The 13,192-nt window shown below is 38.4% G+C and overlaps 2 protein-coding genes and 1 pseudogene across 2 annotated transcripts; 2 read left to right on the plus strand and 1 right to left on the minus strand.

Annotated features, from left to right (window-relative positions):
• Window positions 1-738: 738 nt before the first annotated feature.
• LOC131786636 (armadillo repeat-containing protein 1) lies at window positions 739-8,302 on the minus strand. The gene is made up of 7 exons (XM_059103695.2): window positions 8,143-8,302; window positions 7,963-8,037; window positions 7,665-7,849; window positions 7,451-7,535; window positions 7,145-7,336; window positions 2,100-2,210; window positions 739-1,724 (listed from the first exon to the last, which is right to left on the minus strand). Exons 1-7 carry the CDS (start codon window positions 8,215-8,217, stop codon window positions 1,641-1,643), a joined length of 807 nt encoding a protein of 268 aa, XP_058959678.1. The 5' UTR covers window positions 8,218-8,302; the 3' UTR covers window positions 739-1,640.
• Window positions 4,318-6,958, plus strand: LOC136279059 (zinc finger protein 862-like; annotated as a pseudogene).
• A 134-nt stretch (window positions 8,303-8,436) lies between the features above and the next one.
• LOC131786586 (mitochondrial fission regulator 1) lies at window positions 8,437-12,454 on the plus strand. Its single transcript, XM_059103643.2, has 7 exons — window positions 8,437-8,587; window positions 8,687-8,854; window positions 9,024-9,506; window positions 9,625-9,752; window positions 9,870-9,997; window positions 10,596-10,669; window positions 11,229-12,454. The coding sequence occupies exons 1-7, from the start codon at window positions 8,519-8,521 to the stop codon at window positions 11,325-11,327; spliced, it is 1,149 nt and encodes a 382-aa protein (XP_058959626.2). The 5' UTR covers window positions 8,437-8,518; the 3' UTR covers window positions 11,328-12,454.
• Window positions 12,455-13,192: the final 738 nt, after the last annotated feature.

Below are 13,192 nucleotides of genomic sequence, written 5' to 3' on the forward strand. Positions count from 1 at the left end.
ACCATAATTGATATTCCTCTCTATTCTCATCACCTACCTGCTTGATATTGTATTGATATTGTAAGGAGAAATTCTGTCTTGGTCACTTGTGGGAGTGAAAGAGTTAAAGATAGGAGAATTAGAACTAGAGTTTGTACCATAGGTCAATAAAAAGCACAAAGAGGAACAATCGCTGTTCTTCCTGTCTTAAAACAGAATAACTGATTCGTTAAACATGCTATTTTCTCACCAGTGTTTGGACAGTTCATTTGTCGTTTCCTTCAACAAAATATTTCTCAACTTAACACAAGGAGCAATATCTCGTTTGCAACTTTGAATTCAAGTATTTAAGATAAGTCTGACAGTCAATTCACATATATCCAAAATGTAAATAGGATTTCGAAATATTTTTAATTATGCTAATATTTGCATGCATAGTTTGTTGACAAGTTGGAGGAAATCCACTGGCTATCAATGCACTCTTGATGTAATGGTCACTTCAGTCACTGAGTGACTGGCATCCACTTTCTCCTTACAATACCACCCCTGAATCACCCATTTGAGTCACAAGAATAGAGAAAATGATCACCATCACAGAAGCTCTTGATTGTCAAACAAATTCTCCTTGCCAGCACCTCAGGAAATGTATAGAGAAAGGTACAGAGAATATGCATACAGATGTTAGAATTGAACTGGGTTAAATCTAAGGATTAAAGAAGAGGTACCTAAATAAGATAGAAAAACATTGGATATTTTCACAATTCAAACTCTATACTTTTTTTCACCCATTGTCTTAAAATCTTCAGTAGTTTAATTAAGGAAGTGTTGGGTATTTTTCAGAATGGGTGGGGAATTATTGAAATTTAAATCTAAATGTAACTGGGGTCTGTAAATTTTTCTTCTCTGTGACAAAGGAGTATGGGGTCAGATCTATCAGTCACATAACCTATTTGAGGAGGATCTCTTTGATGTTGTTGTTTGACAGGAAATCTGCTAGAGACAAGCCAGCTTTAGTATGAGAGCCTGCACTTTGGCTACTTAGAAGAAAGTTCAGCCAGTGAGAGATGTGGGACAGTTGAGATCAAATCTATTTTCAATTAAATGCAAGTCAAAGACTATTACAGACTGTGTTTTGCACTGGTTGACAATAGTTCAGTTTACAACTCAGTATTAGATAATTTAAAATCAAGTGAAGTGCTTTAAAATAAATCAGGTTTTAACTGACACCTTTCTAGTATAATTGTGTTTTTTTACTGGAATGTTGAAATTTCAATATCTCTCAGCATGAAGAAACATGGAAGAAAAGGCTAACTGATACAAAGTCAGAAAGTACAGCAACCCTTTTCACACAGCACATTTAAAAAAGATTGCTCTCTTGAGTTTAATCTGTTCAACCAAAGTTTATGTAAGAGTTCATACTATCCAAAAGTTATAATTTACAAGTAACAGCTCAACTAAATATGGGAGTATTTTAAGCCTATTAAACTGCAACGCAAGCTCCAAAATCACAAAAACTAATTGGTGGAAAAGAGCAATAAAGATTGAGGGATTTCAATAAAAATTTCTAAATAGTTTAAAAAATGTTGAACTTAAATTTAGTTTTCACCCACAGTGATATTTACAAAACATTTCAATCTGCTCGTTTTCTTTTCTGGCTTTTTTTACCAATATAATGTCTTGCTAAAAAAGCTTGTAACACTGGAAAACCACCCATTTTCTTTGTCATCTCCAACTCTTGTGATTGCCTGGAAAAAAGAATTGTTAACTATGCTGTAGAAATTAGACCCTTTTGCTAAAAAATGCCATTCTTTTGTGTAATTGAGTTCTTTGTCATTTAAAAGAGGTGAGTAGAAGGGGGGGGTAATTTTTTCCATTTTATAAATAGTAACACAGGTATCAAAACCACTGTCACTTATACCAAAGGCTTGGGTATACAAACAATAGCCTGTTAATGTTACACTGGAAATTAAGAGTGCTGATGAGGGTGTGGCTTCAACTCCATAATAGTCAACAATGCTGCAGCCATGGGATAGCTGAACTGTAATTATTTTACTTACTCTGTTCTTGAACAATCAACTACAAGTAACTAGAGTCTGTTGTGTCGGGTATTCTTTACTTACCTTATCAGAGATGACTGTATCTTCATCATCTTCAGGCAGATAGTCTGGTAATGTACTGCTGTTTCCCCTTCCACAACTCTTAGCAGGAGCTTTGCCAAATGACAACATCACCTTGAGGAACAAAAAATTGTTGTTCAAACGGAATCACCTGAAGTATGTTAGAAAGATTTTGCCTCGAAAGATCTGATCTAGCACCATAGGTAACTAACTTTTGTCTATAAGTGACTTGAATAACTTTTTTTTTGTGATTTTTCTAGGAGAAAATTAAACACAATGCTTTTTTTAACTCTGAAGAAGACAACCATTCAGAATGGTTTCAATGACTTTTTCCAGCAGCCACTTCCAATAGTGACAAGGGCAGTTGTATCTCGAAACCCAATTAAAAGAGCCTGAAACAGACAGCAGTAAGAGGTGTCCTAGGTGTCGGTAGACTGTCGGTGACCAGCATTTACTGATACCCCTGACTTAGATTGTCATCACATCTATTCACCTGCCAAGCTTTAAATAAGGGAGAGCACCACTTGCAGTGTTTTCAAAAGTAACCGGCGCCCGACGCAAGTCACCGGCTACTTCGAGCGTTAGCGCCGGGTACTTTTGGAAGTCAAAATTAAAAAAAAAAATTAAAAAAACAAAGTTCCGATTCCTATGGGTTAAAGTTAAGGATAACATATTTTGTTCTTGCCCACTGATCGCGTTCCAGCATCAGAAATCGTAACTCTTTTATTCAACAGCATTCAACTTGGACTGGAAACCATTTGCGTTTTCCCACGAAAGACCGACATTTGATCCTGCTATTTCGTGACTAGTTTTTTCTTGCGTAAGCGAATTATGAAATCGTCTTCTTCTCCACATCGCGTGTTTGAATCTGTTTGTGAATTCGTGAGAGCTTTGTACTTGGCGCTTTCTTTAAGAAAACGGTCCCAGTCACCGGTTGAAAAGGCAGAAATCACAGCCGCTTTTAACCCAGTTTGGGTTCAAACAGCAAAGAAAGGAGATTGCAGGTATGAAACACTTTTTAAAATGCAAATGTTCGCCGGGTTCCTGTTTACAATCCCCCAGTCCATCAGAAAATAAGTATTGGTGCATGTTATGAATGAAACATTGCTTGAAAACAATATTGTATCGCTTAGGTTGAATTATTTATTGTCAACAAGGCGATTTATAAGGGATGCTTTTATTTATTCAACGCTTGGTTTCGTGAGGCGCCGTTTCGAGAATGAACTGGCAGACTCTGGCGATTAAATAAATTTTATGCCGACACAAATTTGGTCACATTTAACTTTTTATATAAGCCAGGCATTTTTAAGATTTTTGTGAGACTTAAAGTTTCATTTCAAGTCTTCATAATCAGTAAAGCGGGTGAAACTGAATGTTTTACAGTTCTTTATGGAGAATTAATTTTATACGAAGCCGACACAGCCAGACTAGTCGCGACATAAGTCGCGCCACATGTTACGGCTCGCTTAACATATATGAGTTTTACTGAAATTGATTGTTTAGCAAAGCATTGTTCTTCTGATAACTAAAAAAAACAGTTAAAACAGTTGTGCCCGCGGAATAAAATTGATTTATCTAATCGATTGAAATTTTGGCTAACAATGCATTATTTATGGAGCTTGTATGTCGCGCTAAAAAATAAAATTTAATCTCCGCCTTTAACTCAAATTTTGTATACGTGAGGTCATATACGTGAGCGCGAAATAACTATGCTTGGTTTATTTAACGCGTTGGTCATGGGGGATAAATGGTACACATTGTCAACATCGATACATATTCTCACTGCTTTCGTTAGATGCACCAGACACGGAAGGGTCTTCTGCAACGCCTAGTACGTCCTTAAACTTCGAAGATGCCGAAAGTTTGCCCGTCAATGTGTTACGCGACTGCCAAGAAATCTCTGTGACCGCAGCCCCTACCAACCACGCTGAAGGTAAACGAACTTTTTATTACAATTCGTGATATTTCTTTCTTTTTTTGAGAGTAGCCTTCTCTAGTTGGTGGTTTGCATCACACACTGAAGAAAAAAGGTAAAGAATCTTACATGTATTTTCCTCCCACAGATACTGTGTGTATACAGTCAGAGAGTGATATCACGAACAGTTTCACTGAAGAACAGCAGACGAAGAAAATTCATCACTACATTCTCTGCAAAAAGCGTGACTGCTTGGGTGTGTCTCAAGAAGAAAGAGCACGCATCAAAACAACCAAAAAGAAGCAGATGTTTAATCACAGCCTTATCTTTAATAAGGATTTGGCCTATAGCCCTAAAGTACAGATGTGGTGGCTCGTTTACATCGAAGGAGAAGGTCAATACTGTCTGATCTGCAAGAAGTTTGATTCCAAGAATCCCCAAAACAAAAAGGAATTTTTTTCTGCAGAACCAAGCACAAGGTTAAAGAAAGATTGCCTCGAGGAGCACATTGCAACAAAGAGACACAAAGATGCAATCACTGCCATTCTTATGAACAGGTTCTCAGTTTTCCAGAAAGAGCTCGATCATAATGCTGAAGTTCAGGTTGATGTGTATGAAAGAGTTTTCTATTGCCTTTACTGGTTGGCAAAGGAGGATATAGCAAATGTCAAGGTTAAGAGTCTGTTAAAGTTGGTTGCGAAGCTGGGGTGTGATATGAGTGGCTTTAATCACACATCAGTAGGTTCCTTTCGCAACATGTTGCTTCTTCTTGGTGAAATGATTCAAAATGAAGTCATTTCTGCTGTAACTGGGCCATTTGGGGTGATGGTTGATGACATGACTGACATTGCAAATTTGGAGCAAATGATTGGTTTCATCCAGTATTATAACAGGGGTAGCGAAAAGGTTGAGGTGAAATTTTTGTGTTTGGAAAATGTTCTCGCCAGCTCTGACGCAGCAGATTCTTTAACCATCACAAGCATCCTTCTGGAAGTCATTGAGAAACACAGTCTCAATTTTGACTGGTTTAAAAGCTTTGTGTCAGATGGAGCAAGTGTCATGGTGGGAGAAAGGTCAGGTGTAGCTACCAGGCTGAAAGCAGATGAAAGAATCCAGTCGTTAATATCTGTCCACTGTGTTTGTCACAAACTAGCGCTGGCGTGTACCGACACTTTAAACGATCTTGCCACAATAAAGAAGATGCAGAACACACTAAACACCCTTTGGCAACTCCTTGACAACTCGAACAAGAAGACAGCCATTTTCCTGAAAGTTCAACTTGAGGTGAGTGAAATAACTCTCTCAAACAAGAATTCGCAGAAGAAGATAGCTAAGAAGCTGAAGAAGGCCTGTCAGACACGATGGCTGTCATTTAACGCTGCCGTTCAATCCGCTTGGGAGAGCTTCTCTGCCATCATCCAGTTCCTTATCAGGATGAAAGATGAGGACCCCACATGCCAGGGCCTGTTAGTTCAAATGAACAACGTCCGCTTCCTGGCTTGCTTGTATGTTTTAAAGCATGTGCTTCCTGTTCTTGACAACCTGTCAAAATCGTTTCAGCATTCTACTGTCAATTTCAGTCACCTTAAACCAGAAATTGTTCGTGCTAAGGCAGCGCTGGATGAAGTGGCAACCAAAGAAGTCCCCATCAAGCAATTTTGCCAAGATATCAAGGAAGGAAAGATGGTGCTGCTGTAGTTTTCCCCTTCTGAGCATCAGCTTGCATCCATGCGAAATTTGTTGCTCAAGTATGTCTCTGCTTTGAAGGAAAACATCGACCTGAGGTTTCAGAACACCCTCCCTCTTCTGGGAGCGCTCTCCATCTTTGATCCAACTCTTATTCCTGCAAGCTCTTCAGAACTTCCCTCTTACGGAGTAGATTCTATCCAAGTTCTTGCCAAGCACTACTTCCCCGACCAACAAGACCGACTTTTGGCAGAGTGGAATATATTAAAGTACCACATGAAGGAGATGGCCATTCCAGCTGATGTAAAAGGCAAGACTACCATGCCAGCAGAGTGGTGCATGTCCCAGCTAATGAAACAAAGATCTTCTTTCCTTTCTCTTCTCCCTCTCCTCATGCACATTGTAGAAATAGCTCTCACGATGCCCATAAGCAACGCATGGCCTGAAAGGGGAGTCAGTCGAGTTAAGCTTATAAAGTCAAGGCTCAGGAGCAGGCTGACCAATGAGATGCTGGAGGCCCTTGTTAATATCTCTATGAATGGTCCAGAGGCAAATTCTTCAGAATGTGACACCCTGGTGAAGAAGACCACTGAGAAATGGCTCTCTGGAAAACGCTACAATTTGGCCAAAGGGAAGTCAGCCTCAAGAGAAAGCAAGGGCAAAGAACCTGCACCACCAGAATTAACAAGTGTATCAACACAGACGGACCCACAAGTTGAAGATCGTCAGAGTCAAGAAGAACAACAAGCGTTGCAAGAGGAAGAGCAGGTCCTCATTAAACTTGGCTTAGCAAATTTTCAAGATGATCCAAGTTGTGACGACAGTGACAGGGACAGTGCAATGGGGGAAAGTGATTTCAGTGACAGTGACTTTTAACTAAAAAGAATCGAGCCTGAGTGCTTGGATGCCATAACGAAACTGTTCATCTGTATTTTCAATCTGTAGGAAAACTCTGACTGCAAAAATAATTATTTCAAAAGTTGATTCATGTTATAACAGGTCAATGAAGTACTGACAAGGGAAAGAGGTCAATTTTTATTTAGATGTAAATTGTAATATGTAACATGGGACTGGAAGGAAAGCATTGTAATATGTATGAGTAAACATAATTTTCAAGAAACTCTTGATAATGAGTCAGATTTAAGAAAAACTCTAGGTTATAATAAAGTGTACAACGACCTAAAAAATAACTTTTTGGTCCTGAAAATGCACCAGAATGCACCTCAGAGCATGCAGATTTTCAAAATTTTCTGGGGGAGGCCCCCCATACCCCCCCTGCAGGAGGGGGAAACCCCCTCCCGCACCCTCCCCACGGGCGGCTTTGCCGCCCGGCGCCGCTGTCGCGGCGCAGTGGTGCTCCGGCTATTTTAAAATTTCCTCCTGATACTTTTTTTCATTTTGAAAACCCTGCACTTGTAGGTGGTTCTTACTTTCCCACTTAACTTACCTCTTCTCCTCTTTCATTCTTGATCACTTGTTGAGCTGACAGAACTTTAGTGTTATTGATAGCATCACACAGTGTTTCTGGTGTTAGCTCCACTTTACATCTGACAATACATCTTGATTTATTCATAACAAATGTAAAGCTTATTACTCCTTTAACTTTCAGTAATTCCTCCTCACAAAGCTTTCTGGTGACCTAAACAGAAAAATTCAAAATTTTGGACTGGTACTGGTGCTATGTCAATTTGTTTCAAGCTAATTTGAAAACTCCACTGCCTTTTAATGTAGAATGAAACAATTTAATTCAAACCTGATTTGCCAAGCCTTTGATGTGAAGTGTAACCACTTTAGCTCTCTTGTTCAAATTTCCAAGGAAAAACGATTGTGATGTCTCACTGCAAGAAAAAAAAGGGGAAAAAGCCCAACAGTTATTAAAGAAAAGTCAGTTAGTCTAATCAAAAAAAAAAAAAAACAGGCAAAACCGAGAAAAATTAAAGGGAGAACACTAAAAAATATATACATGCCTGGCTCTTCTACTCGAAGGTGTCTTCACAGTTGAAATGATATTTTGATAAACCTCCTTTGCAAGCTGTCTTGCTTTGGAGTGGTAGCCTTCCTTGTGCATGATGGTTTTTAAGCTGATAACCATGCCTATCTCTTCCTTCATTTTCGAACGGTTGGGTTGAAATTCTGACAAAAACTTCAACGCCTGGAAGAAATAACCAACCAATAAAATCTTGTTGTCAGTTAAAATTGCCACAAATATTCGTTTTCAACTGGAAGAATATACTAGCTTGTGATGAGATTTGATTACATATATACCTCAAGGGCTGTGTTAACTACATTGACATCTTCATTGTCTAGAAATAAAACCAGTCCTGCTAGGCACCCCTGATCCTAAGTACAAGAATCAGAAAATTAAATGAATCAACATCATAAAATAAATGTGGCCGACATAACTGCTTTCTAAAGATATTAAAAGTACATTTACATATTTCGTACTTTAACTATGGTAGCTCTGTTTTGTGGATCAGCCGCTAAGTTCCTGAGATGTTCAACTACACCGAGGGCAGTCATTATCACCTTCAAATAGAAATTTTCTCAACTCAAGGTATTGACGTTTATCGTGCAAGGCGTTCAGTTCTTGAGGCACAAGAGCAGAATATATCCCGACTGGCTTTTATTCGAACACGCCGCTCTTCAATTTGATTGGCTCATCGGTGAAGACACAGCGTTTTGATTGGTCAGATTCAGATGCACAACAAAATTTAAATCTCACTGAGCAATCATGTGGTATTAACTTTTCTCAGCTCTTTGGTTCTTCTCCATCATATTCTAACTTTACTTTGATTTTAAGTCCTTAAGAATACTAAAGGAAATGGAATTTGCTTTAGAAGTAGTAACGACAGTGCTTGAGTACTTTGGCTGGGACAGACACGAAATCGAAGTAAGTTTTTTTTACGAATAGTTGTTCAGAATGCGTGACCACTTTGACGTAGTCAGATAAAAGTTATCATCGATCGAGTAATATTTTTTTCCATTTCAGGAGCTATTCAATCAAGATCGAAGATTAAGGAACCGAAGAAGAAGTATCGTTCGACGAATCGTCCGAGAGTTGTCACATTATAATCTCAAATTGTTTACGAAACGTAGCATTGTTCGTGAGATTGGAAGTCGACTGCCTTTGAAACCGTGTAGAAGACCGTATTTCGAGGTGAGTTCAGCTATAAAATATATCGCAGCAAGTTCGATCACTTCGTGCAACCTAAAACCAATTGATCTGAAACCAGTTCTTCAGGCGTCGCCCGTTTGATCGTTGAGAAAGTATGTTAAGCAGTTGATCAGCATCGTTTACAAGGCTATATTTTTATTTCATCTTTCAGCTAAGTCTAAACAGAAATAAGCAAGAACTTTGTTCGGAGATTGAAGGAAATTCATTATCTCTAATGATGATGGCATCCTTAGCTGATGTTGCCTGGATAACGGACAGTGACAGTTCATCATCTGAAGCTGACCTTCCTGATGATGATGATGATGATGATGATGAGGGGGAGGAAGTAATTCTCAGAGAACTTGAAAGCCCATTCAGGGAACCGGAGCTAGAAGTAGTCCAGGACGAACCAGAAAATGATGAAAAAGACAACGCTCCAAATAAGGAGGCCATGCAAAAAATTTCTGCTTTGGAGGATGAACTTCAGAGGTTGAGAGCTCAGATAGCGATGATGCTGGTTTCTGCTCCACAAAATCAAGGGGCTCCATCCACACCAATGGGGGCAACTGCACCCCCTCCCCCTCCACCACCACCTCCACCCCCACCAACACCCATGACGACCCCCCTGAAACCGGTTTCACAGATCATAAGAGAGGTATTACATCAGGATCAATCTTATCATAGTTCACAAACTCATTTGGTTTTTTGATTACCATCACTAAAAAAGACAACTTGATGTCTGAGTTTTTCTTCCTATGATTTTCATCAAACAGAACAGGGCTAAAAGATTATCCCTTGCTCCAGGAATGGGACCAGCTGAACAGTCAAATGCATGCACTTTGCCAAACATGGCAGATGTACTCAAGGGATTAGGAAAAGTCAAACTCAGAACAGTCGAAAGGTGAATGATTAACAAATAATTGGATAGCACTGCATTTTCGTTCTTTAAAGATAATAACTGAAGCATGTGAACAGTGTCCATTTTAGAGAGAATGAACTGACGTGTTCCTTTTTGTAGGTCCCCTGGTGGTACTCCCCTAAGGAAGCCTCCTGCTCCTACAGAAGGAAATGATCCTGCCTCAATCATTGCACAAGCTCTCAAGAAAAAGTTTGCACACAGAAGAAGACTTGAAGCAAACTCTCCAGGTAAAGAAACAGTTCTGATGGACTTTTCTTATTAGTAACTTGCACACTAATCGCCAACACCCTGTGAACCACACATTGTTGATTCCTAAGGGGTATGAAACTTTACTCTAACCACTAAAGAGGTAGGCCATTATTACTTGGTCTGTAAAAGCAAGCAAGAGGTGCAAGTGAAGACAGGAAGCTGCTTATTTAGGTCTGCCTTACTGATAACCATGAAGCTGATGCAGTAAGGGAAATCCCAAAGTTGCTTAATTTATTAGTTTTCCACAAGACAGTGCCAACTCACATGGCCAGTATACATGGGACAAGGGGAACTACAATTAATGCAAACACAAATCATGATGGTTAACATCCTGGCAATCATCCTTTTTACTCACACCTAATCTTTCCTCCCACATTATACACCTGCCATTTGTGCTGTGATAGGGAAGAGGAGGTTGTATCCCAGTTACAGATCTTATCCTCTGTGAATGCACAAACCAACAAATCACTTTCAGTTTTGAAGTATGCCACTTGCACAAGAATAATAAGGCAAGTTCAACTTCACTGTAGTCAAATGTTATCACAGAACAAGCATCTTACTCTCTTTGTATTGCAGACACCAACAAAGAAAATAACAGCCCTGGATCGCCATTTGGTACCCCACCATCAAGCCCTAACAAATCTGTTCCTGTAAGTAATTTTCTTTTTGATGTCAAATGTACATGTAGGCAGGACTTTTCAGGTTTTGTGACCATTCAGGGGTGCACTTGTTTGTTGTTATAACATTATCAATTTCTCAACAAAGAGGAGGAAGGTCACATTCTTCCCTTAGCCTTCAATCTATTTGGTTCACACTGTTTCTCTAGAACACTTGAATACCCTCCATCTCTGTTACTACACATTTGACCCAAGCAAAGCTTTCATTAGGACAGTACTGTTAAAGCCTGGTTTTCACTAGTGACCCCAGCACAAACACATGGATAAAGTAAATATGCTGAGTAAAAATTTGAACATCAAGCCCAAGGTAACTCTACTGAGTGAAAATGAACATCAACAAGCACAAGCATTTAGCCTTGTGCTTGCGTTTAAGTCAAAGCCATTTTCACAGTGGAAGATGAGCTGTTGTGCTTATGTTAGTGCTTGTGCTTGCATTGCTGGTCAAAACCAGACTCGGCTGTTTCAAGATTGCTCAACAAGCAATATCTACTGGTACTTAAATTACATCTATAATTTATTCTGATTTTTCTAGTTTGGACCCCACATGTTGAAAGCAACCAATAAAAAACGGCGATCAAGTACTGGATTAACAAGAACCACAAAACCAAGTCCATTGGTTAAAGTTTGCTGATAGACAAATTTTCTTATAATCACTTTTAACCAACAGTTAGACATTCCATTAACACGTATTCTTTAAAATAGTTTTACTTTGATTGTAGTCCCTAATAATCCCAACAATGCAAAGGTTCTGTTTATAGGTGTATCCTGACTGAGTTGTTTTCACTTTTAATTTGATTTTTATGTTTTCACAAAATTTCTCAGTTACCAACAGGAGTGCTGCTTAGAGCCTGTTTTTTAAATGAAACATATCAGGTTTCATTATGATGTAGCCTACTAGTAATACCTGGACTGTATAAATTATGTTCTTTAAGTGTTTGAAAAAACTTCAGTGAGCATCTAAATTTTATGGTTTTACTGTTGGAAAAAGATCTTAAATTAAACTTAATAGGTATTGAATACACAAATGTCCAAGGTCCTGTTAAATTACTGTAAATAGTGTACAGTAATTCTTAGAAGGAATGTATATTACAAAGTGTCACAGATGGCATGTCTACAATCATGTTACATGTCACATAGTTTTCTGACATTTTGTAAATGCCTACTAAATTCCCTTGCCTCAAGAGGAGGAAGTTGACTGAGAATTCTCTGATTGCCTGAGAATCAAGCTAAAGCAATTATTGCATTAAATTAATTGTTAAATTCTTAAATGCTGAATCTCATTTGTAGTGCTTTCCCCTATACCCTAAGTAATAAATTTGTAATCCAACAATCTTCTTTGTTCTTGTAATCTAGTTTTAGCAAAATTTTAAGAACATTTCAACCTGTGGGTTGGGAATGGAAAAAGGAGTGAGTGACAGGAGGACAATGAGTTACCAGAGGTTTCACTGAAGTTAGAGGGGGAGGAAAGTCATGGAATTCTATAATTTCATTTCCCAGACCTAGAAAGTCATAGAGAAATCAAACCAAATGATGCAAAAATCAAGGTAATTGGGTATTATCAACTGGGTTGAGGATGGGCTGATGCTCAAAACATCAGCTTTGAAATTCTTGACAGTGCCCAATTTACAGCATCAACTTCGTTGATCATACCAAATTACCTTGTTATACTCTCCCACCAACCCAGCACCACAAACTTATCCCCTTTAATGCACATCAGAAAAAAATTCTTTGAATCATTACTTTACACTGTTTTGGATTCCATGGTTTCTTAGTAATGTGAAAGCCAACTGGAAAAACACATGAAGTTTCAAACAAGACAGAAACAAGGCAAACTTCAGGGAAAACTTAAAATTACTGATTGAAAGTACTATAAGAGCTATGATTTATCATTTCATTCATTTTATTTTCAACCACAGTTACCCACAGACCTTTCTATTAAGATCCAATGTTAAGCTTTATGTGTAAACAAGTACTTCATAAGATTGACACCTTTTCGATGTGACTGAAATAACTATTTTACCTAAAAATTGCCTTAGTTAGTTCCTAAGGCTCAAACTTCATACCGAAATTTTCAATCTTTTGGTAAAAACATGAGTATGAAGGGAGATTTTGATATTTCTTGCCTAATAGTGTATGTATGGGCTACTTTTTAGGGGAAAGTACAATGTAATACTGTCAGCAAAGTTAACCATTAAATAAGCTTGACACATATCTGCATGTACTCAGGCCTCTGCAATGTTAAAATTAAGGCATGGTCTTTATGTGATTTCCCAATCATTTCACAAGTAAATTTCATATGCATGTAAGAGGCAAGCGAAAAATGTTGACCCTTTCAGTCAGTTACACATGCCTTTTAAGTGATTTCTTAAGCCTACACCTTGACCAAGATTTGTGATTGAACTGACCCTGAATATAAAAGCTACCGATATAAATTTGCACTAACCCATAATTAGCTTCATCATGTTTTGAACAACCAGCCTGTAGGTCCCTAACATC

Source organism: Pocillopora verrucosa, chromosome 2, assembly GCF_036669915.1.
Source record: "Pocillopora verrucosa isolate sample1 chromosome 2, ASM3666991v2, whole genome shotgun sequence".
NCBI lineage: Eukaryota > Metazoa > Cnidaria > Anthozoa > Scleractinia > Pocilloporidae > Pocillopora > Pocillopora verrucosa.

What these genes read in the sequence shown, in the direction of transcription:
- LOC131786636 (XM_059103695.2), bottom strand. Translation starts at nt 8,217, where the DNA reads ATGACTGCCCTCGGTGTAGTTGAACATCTCAGGAACTTAGCGGCTGAT. An exon ending in CCTTCGAGTAGAAGAGCCAG is followed by an intron (nt 7,536 to 7,664) that starts GCATGTATATAT and finishes TTTTTCTTGCAG; the next exon opens with TGAGACATCACAATCGTTTT. An exon ending in TCAAAGGCTTGGCAAATCAG is followed by an intron (nt 7,337 to 7,450) that starts GTTTGAATTAAA and finishes TTTTCTGTTTAG; the next exon opens with GTCACCAGAAAGCTTTGTGA.
- LOC131786586 (XM_059103643.2), top strand. Translation starts at nt 8,519, where the DNA reads ATGGAATTTGCTTTAGAAGTAGTAACGACAGTGCTTGAGTACTTTGGC. An exon ending in GTAGAAGACCGTATTTCGAG is followed by an intron (nt 8,855 to 9,023) that starts GTGAGTTCAGCT and finishes TTCATCTTTCAG; the next exon opens with CTAAGTCTAAACAGAAATAA. An exon ending in ACTTGAAGCAAACTCTCCAG is followed by an intron (nt 9,998 to 10,595) that starts GTAAAGAAACAG and finishes TTTGTATTGCAG; the next exon opens with ACACCAACAAAGAAAATAAC.